The following is an 18,913-nucleotide window of genomic DNA, read 5'->3' as shown; positions in this document are numbered from 1 at the left end:
AGTGTCCAGGCTGAACGATGGGGGTGGAGACGCTCCTTCAGGTATACTGGGCCGAGGCCATTTAGGGCTTTCAAGGTTAGCACCAACACTTTGAATTGTTCTTGGAAACATACTGGGAGTCAATGCAGGTCTTTTAAGACTGGTGTTATGTGGTCTTGGCGGCTGCTCTCAGTCACCAGTCTGGCTGCCTTATTCTGAATTAGTTGTAGTTTCTGGGTCACCTTCAAAGGTAGCCCCATGTAGAGTGCATTGCAGTAATCCAAGCAGGGGATAACTAGAGCATGCACCACTTTGGCGAGACAACCTGCAGGCAGCTAGGATCTCATCCTGTGTACCAGATGGAGTTGGTAGACTGGCTATAATTGTTAATTGGCATTTGGACAGAGAGCCCACAAAGCCGTCATTATTGAGATGTGCTACCCTAAAGTTACCCAAAGAGGTGGTTGTCTTTTTATGTTCTACCTTTGCGATTGCGGCAATGGTTGCATTATTATTTCTTTGTGGAATGTGGGTTATGTGGATTAGAACATCTGAGGCCACTACTGGTTGAGAGGGAAGGAGGTACCAGTGAGATGCGGAACAGTTTGATTTTTTTTTCCCTTTGGTGAGAGCCTCAAGTGGGAGATTGCAACTGGAGTCAGAGCCAGATTGCTGTCTAGAGTATAACAATAGTGTGTGATAGATGGATGGCAATTTCTTTTAGTAGTATATATGGGTAGCTTCATTGTCTCCTCGTGTTTTCGCAGTGCATTTTAGTAAAGTGGTTGGAATGATACGTAATTTCTTTGATTCATAAAAATACTTAAATACTACAATTTCATAAAAAACACAAAAGCATTGTATGATATCTATCTTTCTATCTATATAGCCTACGTAAAAAGCAATAGCAAAGATAACCGGGTAATTGTAATACAATTGCTTGTTTAATTGTGCGCATAAGACTGGCACCATAGAAAAGATTTCAGCAAAATTTAAAAATCAGTGCTGGAGATGCCTGCTGATTTTCTATTGGAAGAGCAGTCTTCAAGACTGGGCCAATAACAGTGAAAGCTTGGATTCGAGTGGATATCAAATGATCCTTCCCCTCACAGAACACATTGCAGTAATCCAGTCTTGTGGTTGCTAATGTCCAGTAATTGATGCAGCTGGTGAACCAGATAAAGCTGGTAGAATATACTCCTAACCTCCGGATGTTTGGGCCTCTAAAGTAAAAAATGTATCCAGGAGTACAGTACCTCCAATATCTGTATCTCATTCTTCAGAGGAAGCGCAATCTCAGCAACAATGGGTAATGTACTTACAGGGTATGGAGACTGATTGCATAACTGCTGTGTGAGTTTCCCTTTGGGTACCTGGAAGTGTGAAAAGCAGAAGTGTTAGTGAGCCTTTTGCATGTCAACACTTTTTTAAAAAAAGCTGCATATTCCATTTTTTCTGCCCAAACTGAAAGAAGGAGAGAAACTGGGAAGTAGCAGAGTTAGAAAAAGCCTCTCCTCCAGAAGGAGGAGAGGGGTTGTGAGCGGGAGCCGATTCCCGCGTCACGCAGGGGGCGTTCCGGCCCCTGCCCTGCCATCATCACTGGCGCTCCATGCCTCCCAGCTGGGCACCCAATCGGGTGACACTGTGGGGGCGTGGTCTAGCCACTCAAATGCGGCCGCGCCAGCTCTCTCCACCATTGCACTGCTGATCTCCATGAGTCACCCACCCACCACTCCCTTTAGGGCGTAGCTTCTTGCCCGACCTTGCTATGGCCCCACGGTTGGTCGCCCTGGTTGCCCAGGGGGGCCTGGTAGGAGTTTCTTTCCATTTGGCAAATTGGCACCAGCCTCTTGGGGGTTTTTTGCCTACCTCGTAGCAATCGTCACAACTTTCTTGGTATTTGGCGGTTAGGCATTGGAATGTGTTGTTGGTATATGGAAGGGCAAAGTGTGGCCATCGCCTACCCCTTCACTTATGGGTATTCCGTTAAAGGAATCCTGCGGTCGTGGATCCTGTCCGATGCCCTGTGTGGCGGAGGGCCATGGCACGACCCTCGGTGACATCAGAGGAGAGCTTATAGTTGTATTTGCATGAACAGGCTCCCCCTACTAGTGGTTAACCCCTCATCAGACTCACCCCTCCCCAAGTGGGTGGAGTCAAATCTGCTGTTGTCCAATGCCTAAGCCAATACCTTCTCACATGCTGTAATCAATAAAGTTGTGGCCTTTTCTAGCCCATTAACATAATATCCTGTGTCCACATGTCTTTATTATTCCCAAGCGGGAGTCGGGTCCTCGAATCACAATCTCAAATACATGCTCATATACCTGAAGAACATTTACCTTCTGGATAATCTGAGCAGACCTTTTATGCATTCAAAATTTGCAGTGAGTTTCAACCTTTATAAGGAATCGGTGGGGACTGAATCAGTGCCTTGTTCAATATTTGTTTTTCTGTAGATTGGGAGAAGCTAGTCTGTGCATTTATTGACTAAAGCTGCAAATTAGATTGTGAAGGCAGATAAGGTTCTGTAAGTTGCAAATGCACCTAGTAAATGATTTCTGCGTAGTATTGTCAGTGCATGCAGGTCTTACTATCTGAACACAATACATTCTCAGAAAACTATTTGTTGTGCAAACATTTGCTTTATAGGGGTTAGCAAACTTTTTCTGCAGGGGGCCAGTCCACTGTCCCTCAGACCTTGTGGGGGGCCAGACTATTTTTTTTGGGGGGGGGAGAACAAATTCCTATGCCCCACAAATAACCCAGAGATGCATTTTAAATAAAAGGACACATTTTACACGCTGATTCCAGGACAATCCGCGGGCCGGATTTAGAAGGCGATTGGGCCGGATCCAGCCCCCAGGCCTTAGTTTGCCTACCCATGGCTTAAAGAGTTGATGATTGGTTTCCTATGGGAAAATTTCTAATGCATTCCCAACCACAGAATGTTGACCCCAAAGTGAACAGGCAACCTGGGAAACCCCAGGGAAACCCTCTGAAACCTTGCAAAAGGCAAACAAGGAAGGAAGAAATGCTCTCTTATTTGTCTGATCTCTTCCCCTCCCTCCCTTCCACCATGGTTTCTGGTGAAACAGTTGCGGTAGACCAGCAAAACACAAAAAAGTAAGATTTGTTTAAGGCTTCTTATCTGTTTACAGTACTACACACAGGTCCAGCTGTTTAGATATCTGAATCTGTGATGTGCATAGCGAGGATGGGTACTAATTTGCACATCACAGATTCAGATATCTGTTTGGATAAGTGATAAGTCTGTTAAAAAATTGTGGAGCACACCTTCTGAAAACATACATAATATAAACGCAGCGGACCCCATGCAAAACAGTGTTGTGGTGTTTTCCCTTAAAGATTCTTAATCTGGTTCAAAATTCATCCTCGGAACTCTTTAGCTTGATGGACTGCTAGGGATACATCCCTGGAACTGAATTAGAAATTTAGTAGCAGAACATATTTACTAGCAAGACACCTTGCAAATGCTAAGAATATGTCATGTTTCCAAATTTCTTGTAGCTGCCACCATAAACAAATACGTACATTACTCATATTGCTCCCTGAGCACAGTAATCTGCCCTTTAATGGCCTGTAAAAATGACACTGTCATATGGCTCTGGGAAGGTCAGGTCTGATTTAAATTGTTGATGAATTACTAGCTAATTCAGCATGACAACATTAAAATGAAAAGTGGTGGACATTGTAGTTAAAATCCTAATGATGACAGTAATGTACAAACTAGTGAAGAAGACAAAATGTTTTTCCTCTTCACTTCATGTTGATGTTTAAGGTTTAAAATGTATTGATTACTAGCTATTCCCATCACCCCACCCCCAAAAAGTATATGTGGCTGTAGTATAATTGCTGATTGATGCGATTGTTCATCTTGTTTGATGATCTGTCAAACATGGTGCCATCAAACTGGAAAGACAGGTTTTGTAGAAATAACTAATAAATTTAAAGTAGAACAGAAAGCAATTAACGTCTTATAAACTACACCCACTGAGATAAGCATAGCAATTACAAATTCCATTATTTTCCCCAGTCCGTTTTATGTTGAATACTGGGTTTTATTGCCAAATACCTGACAGCCAGATTGGAAATAAGCCACAACTGTCAAAGTATAACAGCTCTGACTATTTGAATCTGTTACATTGTGATGTTTCTCATGAAAATTTAATGACGAGCGTGTATTCGGAGAGGTTCTGTGCATAAGAGGAATGGATAGAATTTAATTACCCTTATTAAAAATAAGAGAGAGAAGCTCTTTGCTTACTCCACCCTATTAGTATGCAAGATAGATTATCTTTGTTGTGTGCTTGTTTATATGAGAAAGGGGCCTCTAGAGTGTTCTTTGTGAGCCAAGAAGGAAATGGAAAGGTCATGCAAATGCATTAGAGTAGTACTTCAGCATGGCACAAGTCAAACCTTATCAGCAATTCCCAAGGTAAAGGCTTCACATCTTATAATTTGTTATCTAATGTAGGTTTCTTTGGTAAGAGCCTATAGCAAATGGCCTAACATTGTCAGCCTTTAACACTTCCTGCTTATTGGCAGAGATAAAAAGACATTCACACTTGCAGAAGATTAGTGACTACCACTCTCCGGTAGCAATATTTATGTGCATTCACATTGTCAGTGATTAAATAGCCTTGGAGAGAAGGAAGTCACCAGGGAATGCAGAGATTTGTCAAGTATCCAAGGATATCCCTCCAAGTTTTTCAGATGCCTCCGAAAGCTTTGCTGCAACTTTGTGAAAAGATCACACCATTTCATGGCAAAGCAAGTAATGTGTTTGACATTGGACAATTTGTAGTCAATTATTTTTATTCCTTAAAGAATTGCATGTCAATACCAGCCAAGCAAGATGTTTAATAACAAAGGATGCATTATACAGCAGTTATTGGTCTTCTTTCTTTCTATTGGTGGGTTATCTTGAAGCAAAATAAGAAATGGCTGTACTGCTTTTTTAAAAAATCACTGAAGCCTTTATAAAGTTATAAGAATTTTAAGGTTATATATATATATTCATAACTGTATATATAAACCACATGTCTGAAACCCCACAGAAAAGGTTCTGAATAAATTGACCTCAAACATTTCTCTGCAAGGTCAAAGTGGGAAACCTCCCCATTGTCTCTTTCCTCACAAATCCCATCCTCACAAATCCTGTCTTAAGAGCACCTTCAAGATATGAACAGAGTGTGAGCCTGTCACCTGTGACCTAGATTCAGGAATTAAGTAGTTATAACAACAAAAGAGTGGGTAAAACCCAGGTAATGCAATCAGGTAACTTGCTAGACAGGAGATAAACAACACACTCAGATTTCTGTTGTAGACCACATTTTCTGTGATGTAGGTATGATGTATCTGAGGGGTGGTCTTAGGCTACAAACCTTCTGTGATGTATGTATGATGTTTCTGGGGGTGGTCTTGGACTCCAGGGTGGGCAATTTAAAATGTCTATATAAGGGCTTGCACACATGGCTCTGGGTCCTCTTCCTCGTCCTGCATGTGAAGGGGGCACCCTGTTGCAACAGCTTTAATAAAGTCAGGCTTACTAGCTGCTTTGCTTCTCAATATTCTCTGGTTGGTCTCTGTTATTTTCTCCTACCAATAGAGAACCTACAAAAGGACTTTATATAGACTCTTGGGTACCCCATAAGGGAAAAAGAGAAGTCCCCCCACCTCATAACAATAAGCAATAAAAAAAAACCCAAACACCATACATGTCTGGACATTTTTGTTATGGAGCTATGCTTATTCTGATCATACCTGTTTAATCAGATATGGATCCAAATAGCCACCTAAGAGAGGCTTCCATGCACCTAGTGAGATTTGAATTTGTACCTCTGGGTCAGCAATCCTGACTCTTCCAAAATATCCCAGTTTTGGAAGATGTGGTTTGCTTAAACTATGCTGGTTGATAATACGCCAGGATCAAATAGTTTTCTCCAACCGTAGACAAAATTGGTTGTATTAAACAGTGTTGCTCAATACAGTGGTACTTTGGTTGTCAAACCTAATCCGTTCCGGGAGTCCGTTTGACTCCCGAAACAGTTCGAAAACCAAGGCGCGGCTTCCGATTGGCTGCAGGAGCTTCCTGCACTCAGTTGGAAGCTGCGCTGGATGTTCGGCTTCCGAAAAACATTCACAAACCGAAACACTCACTTCTGGGTTTGCGGCGTTCGGGAGCCGATTTGTTCGGGAGCCAATTTGTTGGACAACCAAGGTACCAATGTAGATGGAAGCTTTTCGTCAGTGTATCTTTTAGTGATACCCACCTCCCTCCTTTGCCGCATCTGTTCTAGAAAGGCTCCAGATTCAGAGGATTATAGAGTGCAGGGAGGATGGGGAGAAATTGCAAACACACACACAACCAAAAAAAACTTTCCAACTCCTTTCCACTGATGGAAGCCTTAACTCTTGGCTGTGTGACAACAATGGATGCAACCCAGTATGTTTGGAACACAGATTTAGCAATGTAGCTGTGATAGGAAATGTTTTATAAACCTGATGTTTATCTCTTTTTCAGAGGATCAAATTCCTCGTGGTTTCCCCACCATTGATATGGGCCCGCAACTAAAGGTGGTTGAACGCACTAGAACGGCCACCATGTTATGTGCAGCCAGTGGTAATCCTGATCCTGAAATAACTTGGTTCAAAGATTTTTTACCCGTGGACACGAGCAACAACAATGGACGTATCAAACAATTACGATCAGGTAAGGTCTTGTTACTGTTTGCACTAATGCCCAAAATTATACTCTCTCTTATTTTACGTTCCTTTTTAATTATTTTTATTTTATTTTATAGGTTATGATTTCTTCTTCTCTTCTTCTTTTTTATGTTGTCGAGCGTGTTGTCCATGTCTGTGTTATCGTCATAGCCTGTTTCCAGAGTCTATTTGTTTGTGTGTCTTGCAGCTTCTGTTTACTCCACAACGCTCACTTGCTGTGACTGTAGTTTTGATATTTTCAGTTTATTTACTGCGTTTTGGCAGTATTTGACCGATCCATTCTCTCTATCCCTATCTATATTATTATTATTATTATTTTATTTTAAAAAGTTATTTCAACATTGGACTTCAGAATATGCAAGGAGTACCAATGGTTATATCCATCAAACCCAATCTATTTTTCTTTATTTGACAATTAAAATATTCTATAACAATTGTGTTTTGTGAGTTCTTTTCAACCTTTTGAATCCACCAAAGATTAGACAGTTTGGACACATCTTCCTTTTCTCTCACTAGTACATGGTTCACTCTACTTTTCTCATGTGCACTATCTTAACATCCTCCCTGACCCCAAAGCAAGCAAGCCAACCAAGAATAATAATCTCAAATCAATGGGTTAGCCTGTGAAGGGAGAGATTTTTACTGGCTGAGATTTATTTTCTGGTGCATTTAGCCACAGTAGTGTGCATAAACCCAAAGCTTTGTCAATATTAGCGTGTCCAGATCTACAGAAGCCTGTATTTGAAGTAGAGTCCGGGTTTCGCTGCTCTTTCTCCAACGACTCCTTTCAACTCCACCTGATGGTCTTTGCAGCTTCATAATAAGATAACTCTAAATTATTTACTAAATGTAAAGCTTATTCCCATATTAATATACTACAAAAGGGTGGGATATATAATTAGCAGTCTACTTCGGCTGTGATAGTGATCTTCCTGCGGAATCAAGTTGTCTAGCCATATATCTTCCCAGAACTTTCAGCCTTTTTGACCTGTCCTGTGATGTTAAGCCGTCTTGTTAACCAACTGCTAATGCTTGTTGTCAGCAGAACTGTGTAGATTAAGCTTCTGTTAATGTAAAACTAGAAGTCAATTTTCAGTTGTGACGTAGATGATTTAGTATATAAAGCTTTAACTTGAAAACTTTTGTACCAAATTATAAGGAATATAATAATATTTTTATGCTGTCTTTCTTCTCTCCGTATTTTAATCTCCAGAATCTATTGGTAAGTGCTTAGTTCTGAAGCGCACTTCACCCCCCCACTAATTTTCATATGCAGAATACTATGATTATGGTATTATTATGATGATGATGATTACTCTTAAAATGCATGGCATGCATTTTACTAACAGACAGTGTAGCCACCGGACCTTTGTAGCGGCACACACACAACCCTTCACAGAAATGTTGTCGTATCAGTCCTAGTAACTCTCAAGTTAGAAGGAGCAATACACAAGTATCACCTAGTTGTAGTGCAGTATATGACAAGTGAGTCCAACATAATCAGTATTTATTTCCAGATAGCCTCTCTCTCTCTTTCTCTCTATTATATATATATATATCTTCATATACTATATATATATATTTCTCACTTTAATAGTTATCCAGTATCTCTTCCTAAACTATGTATTAAATATAGTGTTGTAAAGGTTTTCTTTTAGGATTTCAGGCCTATGCAATATATATATTTTAACCCTATATAACCAAACACCTAAGCTCTTGTAAGAATGATCTGCCTTGCCACTTCCCCCCGAAAATAATGGCCTTTGCCCAGTTTGGTACACTGCTATTTTGTTTTTTATAATCTAAGAATTGTACCTAAAAGTATATATTCCTGTTTTTACAGTATAGAAATTCAAGTTTCTTTTAAGACCTTATTTAATTCTGTAACTCTAATTTGATTCTTCTTCCAAAGCCCTAGCCTCTTTCTTCTCGTACTAATGCTTCTTCTTTCTAATCTTATTTGCATTCATATTATCCACCCAGGTGGTACACCAATAAGAGGTAAGAGTGCTGAACTAACGTTCACAGAATGATCTTATTCTTTCTGTCCTTTCATACCTTCCATTATATCCATTTTTAAAAAACAAACAAATGCATTACAGAAATGTCCTTCATCCTTATTTCTTCCTATTGAGTTATGATCAGTGACTTCCATCTTGTGGTTTTGTTTTTTCCCCCACCATCCTTTTCACTTTTCATTGGGGGAAAAAAAGTTGTGTTTATTCATTCATTCATTCATTCATTCATTCATTCTTTTTCTTCTTTTTATTTCAAAAAAGATTCGTTACTTTGTGATATGCTTCAAAGAAAGCATATCCGGGTCTTCAGGCCACACAACCCAGTCACAGCGTACCATTTGTCCCTCTATTCCTTTTTTTCTTCTTCTTTTTCTACCTTTTTTCTTTTCTCTTTTTTTCCCCTTTTTTTCTTTCTTTTTTTTTGGTCCAACTGGAGCAAAAAAAAAAAGATCATTTTTTTTCTTCCTTAGCTGTTCTTGTTTTGGACCAAGCCAAGATGGTCTGGAGAACAGTTGCAGACATGCAGACGACAACATGGAATATCTACTTTTTAACTTTGTCTTTCAAGGGGGTTTATTTTATTTTTAATTTTTGTTCAATTATATATTTTTCTTTTAACTTTAATAAAGTAAAGTAAAACAACAAGAAAAAACCCACCACATTCTTCTCCCTAATAAATTACAGCAACTATATATATTTTTTTTTCTTCTTGGATTTACCCATCTCTGGATTTTTGGATCCTTCTGATCTTCAGGCTTTGGAAATGGGAAGGTTGATGACTCAGTATTCTTGGTGATAAAATGTGGTATTGCTGGTTTTTAATCATTTTATATTAAAGAAACAACTGCTCATGTCTTTTGTAATTCTTGTTTTGTTTTTTTCTTGGGTTTTGTGACACCACACTGCTAATCCCAGCCGTGGATTTTGATGGGTGTCTTAGGGCTGACATCCCGATGGTCCGCAGCAGTGATTGGTTGCTTCTTCCTTGTTGGCTTGGCCCCTGCTTTTTAACATTTTTTTTGCCTCCTAATTCAACTGCTCTTGTTTTTCAGCAAATGCACTAAAAAGATTGTAAGTTGTGGCGAAATGTCTTTCTTTTTCTTACCAATCTGCATGTCTTTAAGGGAGTTTTGTTTCTTTAAAGGAATATTTTGATTACTATAAATGACTAATTTGTTTCTTTTTTCACTTTAAGCAGCCCTTTTTTTGTACTCGCTGCACATTTTTGGCCTTCTTCAGCGGAAGACTTTCTTGAAACCCATCTTCTCCCTTTTTTCCCCTTCTTTTTTCTTCTTTTTGCCGAGTGCCACCTTTTGTATTATTACTTTTGCTGCACAAATAAATATATAAAATATAATCTAATCCGCTAAACAGTGACAACCCTATGACCTAATATCCTATGCTTTGTTTTAAAGCCATATTTCCTTGAAGCAGTCTCACCCATCTCCATTTTAATAGCCTAGGAGAAAACAGTATATTGTGCTAGAAAATATGTTTGCGAAATGCAGATTGTTTTCCTGTGCTAGTATTGATGGTGTGAAAAAAATAATCTCTTTGTTTTTTTCATCACATCATAATTATTATTTTTTTTGTCTGTGCCACTGTAGCGAGAAAATGAACCGACGTTGCGTGGACCTCCGCATACAGGGCTTTTCATTATTATTAAGCGGTGTGTCGTTGGGAGCTGAAAAACCCTTCATTGACAGTCTCTTTGGCAATGTATTTTATATCCTTACAGGTGCCCTGCAAATCGAATTGAGCGAAGAATCTGACCAAGGCAAATATGAGTGTGTTGCAACCAACAGTGCAGGGACACGGTATTCTGCCCCTGCCAATCTATATGTCAGAGGTAGGAATGATAAACCCGGGTATCTACCCTTCAGTCAGGCGCAAGGGGCGTTAAGTTACTCTCGGGGTCTATGCCATAACTACAGTAATAAGCAAAGTATCTGGGCAAAGGGGTGGGGGGGGGAAAGTAAAATAAACATTGGGGATAAAAGGCTTAGAGTATGAATTTGACGAAGGGAGGAATATGAATAAAGGCACCTTTGAGTCCAATCCACCCCTGTGGACTTAAGGTTTGTAAGTATGCTTCCGTTTTTACATCTTGACTTCTACTTTTTCCTGCATTGACGATTGACCTGAGTGTTGCATTTATTTTTGGGTTTTCCTCTTCTCCTTTCTTTGGTTTATAATTCCTAATGCGATTGCTTGCTGTGCAACTAATTTAGCTCTAATTGAAACTCAGGGGTGCTGAGGTGTGTTGTACCCACATGACCTCTGCTTCTGAGCTGAAAAGGAAAAGTTCTTAGCTTGGAAATTCTCGCCGAAGAGGACAGTGGTGTGGCCTGCCGTCTCTGTTTCTTTAAGCTTAGTTTCGTAGAGCTATAAATATATATATACATACTTTCTCTTAAATTGAAGTTTTATCAGTAATACGTAATCCCTGGCACTGCTGTAATGAACTGGCTGTTCTTTGTATTTTTCAAAAGGGGGAGGGGTGCCGAGAGATTTGTCTTTTTTGATAGATATGAATTGGGAGGATAAATTCATAAAAAGTATATTCTTGTAAGGGTAACAGGCATGATTGCTTTTTAAACCTATGGAAGCTCTTAGTTTTGTATATTTAAAGTGCCTCCTTTCTGGCACAGTTTCCAGGGTCTGGCTCTGAAATGAGAGCACCCCTTTTCTATATAATTTATACAAACAATCCCATTTCCCTGGAAAAAGAAAGGGTGGTTTGGAATGAGAAGGGGAGGGGGAAAAGATGAGGGAAGATTTCGGTTCATACAGCTGTTAGCTCATTACTTTGGTGTGGGGAACGCTGTACAAAACTTTTATAATATATATTTATGATGTAGCTTTCTGACTAGAAAGGGTTCGGAGGTTATTTTGGCCTCCTTAGGAAGCTATCTGGTCCTTTTCCTTTCAAAGTAGTGTTTCTTGCATGAGGCATGTGTGCCGTTACGACTTGAAGGAGTTCCCCTTTCCCCACTCAAATGATGCTAGTTCCTAATACCGCGATAGCTGCGCGAAATTGCTTACGGTCAGAGCTGAGGTAGTAAGGTTTGATTAGAACAAGTAAAAGTTGTTCAAGTAGCAGTTGAAAGCCTTGATATGGCCTTTTTACTCTCTCTGTGTTTCCCTTGTTTTTCTCCTTTCCTCATTTCATTGTGTTCTGCATCAAACCCCCTACATCCCTCAGAGCTGCGAGAAGGTTGGTGTGTTTTTTACTTTTTTACCCACCTTACAAAACTATTAATTAAACCAATAACAAAGAATACAAATGAAATGAATGTAGCTGCATTGTGGCCTTTTTATTTTTAAGTTGATGTTATGTTTAAGCAGAGAATGCCCCGGTCATGGCTTCTAATGTGTGCTGGTATCGTTGTGCATGTAGACAGAGGGAGAGAGGCTGGGTGCATGACAAGCCAGTAACACGCTTAACACTTCAAGGAGTTGTCAATCTGGTCAGTGTTCCTGCTTCTTTTTATCTTCTTTTCCTTCTTCAATTTTATTTCCCTTTGATTTCCGTTGTTAATGCCTGCTGATACGGGAATGAGTTCCAGCAGATGCTCCTTTAAGCAGCCCAAGCATGAAGACTAATATTTCTCCTAAGTTTTTTCTTTTTTCTTTTTCCGTTTTCCGTTTTCTTTCAGTAGTACAAATTCTGCATTGCCCCTCACTTGCTTTGTGTGACCTCGGTTGATTGGCTGCTGAAGGCATGTTTCGCTCTTTGTCCTCCCTATGCCAGTCCCATTCACTCACGAGGCCATCACCGTAAGCCCCTATCGAATCTCTAGAAATTTATCTCAATTCAGTGCAAAGGGTAATGAAATGATCGCTTTGTATTTGTAGTCCCTTAATCCAGCGAAAGTTCGCCGCTCTTAAATCACACTTGTTGGCGTATAACGCTAAGCCATTCCCCACTCCCTGCCATTAACTTCGGTGGACGGATTTAATGACCACTAACCTACCTCCCATTGATTTCAATGGGACGTGATTATGACTAACGTTCTCCGGCCGGGACCGTAGCCATTTATTTACGAATCGGTTTTTTTATTTCGCTGAATCAAAGACATCCTTGTTTTGAAGGCCCACGTAAAGCACAGCCTATTGTGTGCAATGAAAGCACAGGCCTCTGTTGCCTCTTGCTCTACACATGCACACAGAAAATATTTGAAGCAGAAACACTGATCTGTTATTGCCTGGTAATTTTCTCAGTGTTGTGTTTTCTTAAATATTAACTACTCTGTTAATGCAATGCCCTGCTGCTAAATAGTTTAGATATCACTGTCCCTCATTTTGTACACCACGTAGAGCTGCTTTTAGTAGTATTATTAATCCTAGCAGCTTATTTTGCTTCCCCCTCTGTGTGAACGCCATGGAACCCGGAATGTTTTAATGTTCTTCTCCTTCCCTGCCACCGTATACTTGCTTCATAATAATCCCAGGCTTAAACAAATATCCTCCTATTCCCTGTCCTACCCTCTTAATATCCCTGTTTCTTTTAAACTATCTTGCCTTCACATTTTTTTAAAAAAACCTATTCTCTATCCCAATATGTTTCCTTCCCCTTTCCTTTTAATTGTTTTTGTTTCCCTATACAAATTCTCTCTCTCCTATCATTCCTCCCTAAGCATGATTCCCTATAGACTCTTGTCATTTGCTTGCCTGCATGACCAAAACCAGTACTCATACTGGCTTTGCCTTGTTTCTTCTCCTGTGACTATATATATATCTATATATATCCCATGTCTGTTTCAGTGTTAGTGTGAGGTCTTGAGGCTGCATCCACTTTTTGAGTCTGACAGCAAATCAGAATTGCATTTTTCCGTGTACCGTAGGTGATGTGTTTCAGGGCTGTGATGTGACAATGTGTTGCAGCACATTTCTTCACATCAGCTGGAAGTGTGCAGCGTTGAAGTTGGTTTTGATACTCAACTCAAGCATGCTGTCGACTCTCCAGTTTTCTTCTGTGCATATATATGTATACATATGCATACAGAATATACATGCATATATATGTGTGTGTATGTGTGTGTATCTTTTGCATGGTGTTTGGTGTATTGTTAGTATATAGTTAGTTAATTGTGAGGCCCTACTAGGTCTGGGGTGGGGGGAAGCGTTGTATGAATGTGGTTAAAGATATTGATGAATAAATGTAAACAAATATGTACAGACAATATACCTGTCTGGTCTATATTTTATTTTCGGCAAATAAAAGTAGCAATTAATCGTTGAAAGTGTATCTATAAATGCATGTAATCTTGTGTGCAAGATCTATGTTCCCCATTTTTGTATGGGTTATTAGCTTTATGTGTGTTTTATTCCAGTTCGTCGGGTCCCACCAAGGTTCTCGATCCCACCCACCAACCACGAAATTATGCCCGGAGGGAGTGTTAACATCACCTGTGTTGCTGTGGGGTCTCCAATGCCATATGTGAAATGGATGCTGGGAGCAGAAGATCTTACCCCGGAAGATGACATGCCAATAGGAAGGAATGTCCTGGAGCTTAATGACGTCAGGCAATCTGCAAATTACACTTGTGTTGCCATGTCTACTCTTGGTGTTATAGAAGCAATAGCACAGATAACTGTCAAAGGTAAGGGGCATACAATCTGCTTCAAAAAAACAACAACAGATAAATCTTTACCATGGCAACACAAATTTTCTGCATATGAACCAGGAGTCCCCAAGCCTCTGATGCTGCTTGCCATTTTAGAGTAACGTCAATTTTCTCCTTCGCAAATGTTTAGTTAAATTATTGTCGCAACAAAATGCTTTTCCCATAATATTTTGTTTTTGTTTTCGACAGTACTTGAATAAAACAGCGTTCTGTTTTGAATTGTATGTATCCCTTCACCAAATCGCATTGCTATACTTTTTTAAAAAAACTAGTCATGGTGCTGTGGTGTAATTTCCTGCCAATTGAATAAATTGTCTTTTATTTTCTTGCAGCCTTACCCAAACCTCCAGGAACTCCTGTTGTAACAGAAAGCACAGCAACAAGCATTACTTTGACTTGGGATTCTGGAAACCCCGAGCCAGTGTCTTATTACATAATCCAACATAAACCTAAAAACTCTGAGGAACTCTATAAGGAAATTGATGGAGTCGCCACAACTCGATACAGTGTCGCCGGTTTGAGTCCTTATTCCGAGTATGAGTTCAGAGTTGTTGCTGTCAACAACATTGGGCGGGGGCCACCCAGTGAACCGGTTTCAACGCGGACCTCGGAGCAAGCACCGTCTAGTGCACCACGCAATGTACAAGCCCGTATGTTGAGCTCAACCACAATACTGGTGCAGTGGGAAGAACCCGAGGAACCCAATGGACAAATACAAGGCTACAGAGTTTATTACACCATGGACCCCTCCCAACATGTCAACAGCTGGTTGAAACACAATGTGGCCGACAGCCATATAACCACCATTGGGAATCTAATACCACAGAAAACTTACTCTGTGAAAGTTCTTGCTTTTACCTCCGTTGGTGATGGGCCTCTTTCTAGTGACATTCAAGTCATCACTCAGACAGGAGGTAAGAGGAAAACTCTAGAAAGTTCTCAGCGGTGCGGCTGGAGTGGGAGGGTTGGTACCTGACTTTTCTAAGCAATAAAGTCAAAGGTAAATATAGATGAACCCAGTCAAGGTGTTTAAAAAGCATATTCTAAATCCAGATGGCTAAGCTGTGAGTTGGATTGGGGATCTATGTTTTTTGACTTTACCATGAAGTTTATTCAGTAATGAATAGTTTCGACATTTTTGTGTATTGTACTCACCTTTAACAGTTCTTATGCCATGAACAGCCTCTCTGAAACTTTGTTTGTTTGCTGTTTCCATTGGCATGTTAATCACGTAGTTATATATTGTTGAAATTTTCTCAAGTTCCTTCAGAAGCTCCATTTCCATATTCTGCTTTTGTAATGATAAATGACCTCACAGGACAAATATTTAATGAAAAATGAAAGTTCCGCACTGAATATAACTTCCTTGGAATATAACTTCCCTGCCCTGTTAAAATAAAAATAAAAATTGAAAAACTACTTGAAATCCAGCACATCCTACTTATGTACTCATGCGTGTCAGGGATATATATACATATACATATACATATACATATACATATACATATACATATACATATATATATATATACACACACATATATATATATATATATATATATATATATATATATATATATAATGCCCTGCCCTTACTGCCTGTCCAGTACAATCACAGCTCTCATGGGGAGACTAAACAAATTAAAAACATTTTTTTTAAAGCAGCACATGAATCAAGTTTATAATAACAAAGTTATTACAGATAATAACTTTGTCAAGACCTCAGTACCCTTCATGGTTGAGTCAGTACATGTATTTGAATCTCCCTTTTTACCAGCAGAGTCCAGCACTGCATACTAGTCCTTGCAAAGTAACTGTTGATACACTGATATTTTGATTGTAAGCTATACAGAAATATAATTAGGGCTTAAAAAAATAATCCTTAACTTGGAGAGCACAGTTACACTTTTGACTCAACACCACTACATCATGAAAACCCCAAGAGGGTGTCTCCTAGCCACAGCCTTTAATTCAAACAGGAATCAGGCTTTCTAACTCCCAGTGAGTTAGGAAGGGGGGGGGCATACTCACTTGGCATCTGGCACAGAGCCCCTTCCTTGCCTTAATGGTCCATACTTATAGGGACATAAGTATAAGTATAAGCTAGCTGTCTATTTCCAGGAATTGAATCAGTGCTGAATCCAGGAATTGGAAGCAGGCTCCAGCATACAGCCTAACTGCTCCCCAAACTCATAACAATACATTCCCTTCAAAGCTTCCATTTCAGCTCCAGCCAGGGTGACCCATGGTCAGGAATTATTATTATTTTATTGTTGTTGGGTTATACACACACACACACACACACACACACACACACACACACATATATATATATATATATATATATATATATATATATAGCTTTTCACCATATAGGTCTCAAAGTGGTTTACAACAATGAAATATACCATATACAACATTTAAAACATAAAATAAACCTCCAAAACAATTTAAGGTGAAAAAAGCAATCACAAAAGAATAAAAAGTTGAAGGGGAAAGAACAGGGCACTGAAGGAGTTGCAAGGAGTTCCTCTTCCCTACATAAACATAAATCAGTATTGGATTCAGATAAGAAATTATGGGTAGATTGAAGAGAAATCTACAAAACACACTTAAACTAGTAATGTAGAGCCATCAGGAGAGAGTTTTGCAAACAAAAAAAAAGGTCTGCCAAATAAAAGGGCCGTTCTTTAGGGCAGGCATAGGCAAACTCTGCCCTCCAGGTGTTTTTGAGACTACAATTCCCATCATCCCTGACCACTGGTCTTGATAGCTAGGGATGATGGGAGTTGTAGTCCCAAAACATCTGGAGGACCAAGTTTGCCTATGCCTGCTCTAGTGCCCATCAGCACACAAAGCAAATATGGAAAGAGCAAGCCCTATGTTTGTTCATGGGGCAGGGGAGGGAGTAACTGGATCCTCTTTCCTCAATGATAGTCTTCTTTGTGACCAAGTACCTAGACCATGTGGGGGGCTCTGTGGTCTAAACCACTGAGCCTAGGGCTTGCCAATTGGAAGGTCGGTGGTTCGAATCCCCGCAACGGGGTGAGCTCTTGTTGCTCAGTCCTAGCTCCTGACAACCTAGCAATTCGAAAGCACGTCAAAGTGCAAGTAGATAAATAGGTACCGCTCCAGTGGGAAAGTAAATGGTTTCCGTATGCTGCTCTGGTTTCACCAGAAGTGGCTTAGTCATGCTGGCCACATGACCCGGAAAAACTGTCTGTGGACAAATGCCAGCTCCCTTGGCCAGTAAAGAGAGATGAGCGCCGCAACCCCAAAGTCGTTTGCAACTGGACTTGACTGTCAGGGGTCCTTTACCTTTACCTTTTTTACCTATTTACTGAACTCCTTTCATATCACAAACTTTTAAAGAGACTGTCTGCTCCTTGAGATTGTGATTGAAATAGCCCATAGGATTTTGTTGTGTTTTACAGCGTTAAAGAGAAGCAGGGTTTTCCCTCTTCCCCCTAGCATAGTATCTAACAGTCATGTTTTCTCCTATCAGTGTCTAAGCAGTAAGCACAAACCTCCATTTACCTTTAGTCAAGAAACAGGAAGGCTCAGGGGGTGGCTTATCTGGCTAAGACACAGAGAAGTTCATATTATTCCTGTTTGTCATGTATATAGAGTACTGTCATAACTCGAGTGGCTCTGCTGGATCAAAGCAATGTGCAGAAACATTTTGTCTGGTAAACAGTATGTTGACAGTGTAAAGAAAGGCTGCTCAAGCAACAGTATTAACTGCAATAAAGAACAGGACTATCTGAGTGATTAATTCCCAGCTGAGCAAACAGCGGAACAGAAAGTGACATGTTTGGAATGCTCTTGGGAAGGTGACGCTACTGGAAATGAAACCTGGCCGCTTCCATTAGTGGGTCTTCAATAGAAACCTAAACCTGGAAGCGGTGGTCTGCATGGAGTATATAACTGCAGGAAACAACTCTTAATTTTCCCCGCTGCCCCCAGTAAATGTACTTACTGAATGTTGATATTGTGTCCTCCTGCATCAGTCCCAGGGCAGCCATTGAACTTCAAAGCTGAACCAGAATCCGAAACAAGCATACTCCTTTCTTGGACCCCTCCACGGTCTGACACAATCTCCAACTATGATCTTGTTTACAAAGATGGAGAGCATGGAGAAGAGGTAAGTGAACTAGCTTTATGCCTTTGAAACACAATTTACAGGCCTTGAAAGTTGATAGACAGGTAGTCAGCCTCGTGTTAGTTGAAGGTTACCCAGTTGCTTGTTTAGTCAGATGTACGCCCCATTCAATGCACATGGGATTGCAGCCTGAATTATCTTTTCTACAACCCTAAATGTGCTCTGATTCCAAATGTTCAAATTTATAATGTAAGGAGTAAAGACAGTGTCATGCAAACTGTTCTGTTTAACGGTAGCCCCTTCAAAAATCTTAACTATGGTTTGTCTAACTAAACTCTCTGCTGTAATTCCAAGACTACACTTCCATAAGTGGCCATCTTGATTTCTGTAACAAATACAATGGAACCCTGGTTTTTGAACGTAATCCATTCCAG

The 18,913-nt window shown here is 40.0% G+C and overlaps 1 protein-coding gene across 41 annotated transcripts in view; it reads left to right on the top strand.

Moving 5' to 3' along the window:
• PTPRD (protein tyrosine phosphatase receptor type D) overlaps positions 1–18,913 on the top strand; it is a 1,139,460-nt gene that overhangs the window by 955,129 nt on the left and 165,418 nt on the right. For 17 of the 41 annotated variants that reach the window (XM_083482170.1, XM_083482159.1, XM_083482163.1 and 14 more), the window contains 7 exons: positions 6,527–6,715; positions 8,713–8,730; positions 10,486–10,596; positions 11,953–11,964; positions 14,084–14,353; positions 14,710–15,291; positions 18,388–18,521. In XM_083482170.1, coding sequence (XP_083338296.1) covers positions 6,527–6,715; positions 8,713–8,730; positions 10,486–10,596; positions 11,953–11,964; positions 14,084–14,353; positions 14,710–15,291; positions 18,388–18,521 — 1,316 coding nt within the window. The remainder of the gene's footprint in view (positions 1–6,526; positions 6,716–8,712; positions 8,731–10,485; positions 10,597–11,952; positions 11,965–14,083; positions 14,354–14,709; positions 15,292–18,387; positions 18,522–18,913) is intronic. The other 24 variants (XM_083482166.1, XM_083482165.1, XM_083482162.1 and 21 more) reach the window with 3 other exon arrangements.

This window comes from Podarcis liolepis (assembly GCF_965112155.1).
Source record: "Podarcis liolepis genome assembly, chromosome: 17".
Taxonomy (NCBI): domain Eukaryota; kingdom Metazoa; phylum Chordata; class Lepidosauria; order Squamata; family Lacertidae; genus Podarcis; species Podarcis liolepis.
Note: the sequence above shows the minus strand (reverse complement) of the source record. Positions and strands in the feature narration are given on the sequence as shown.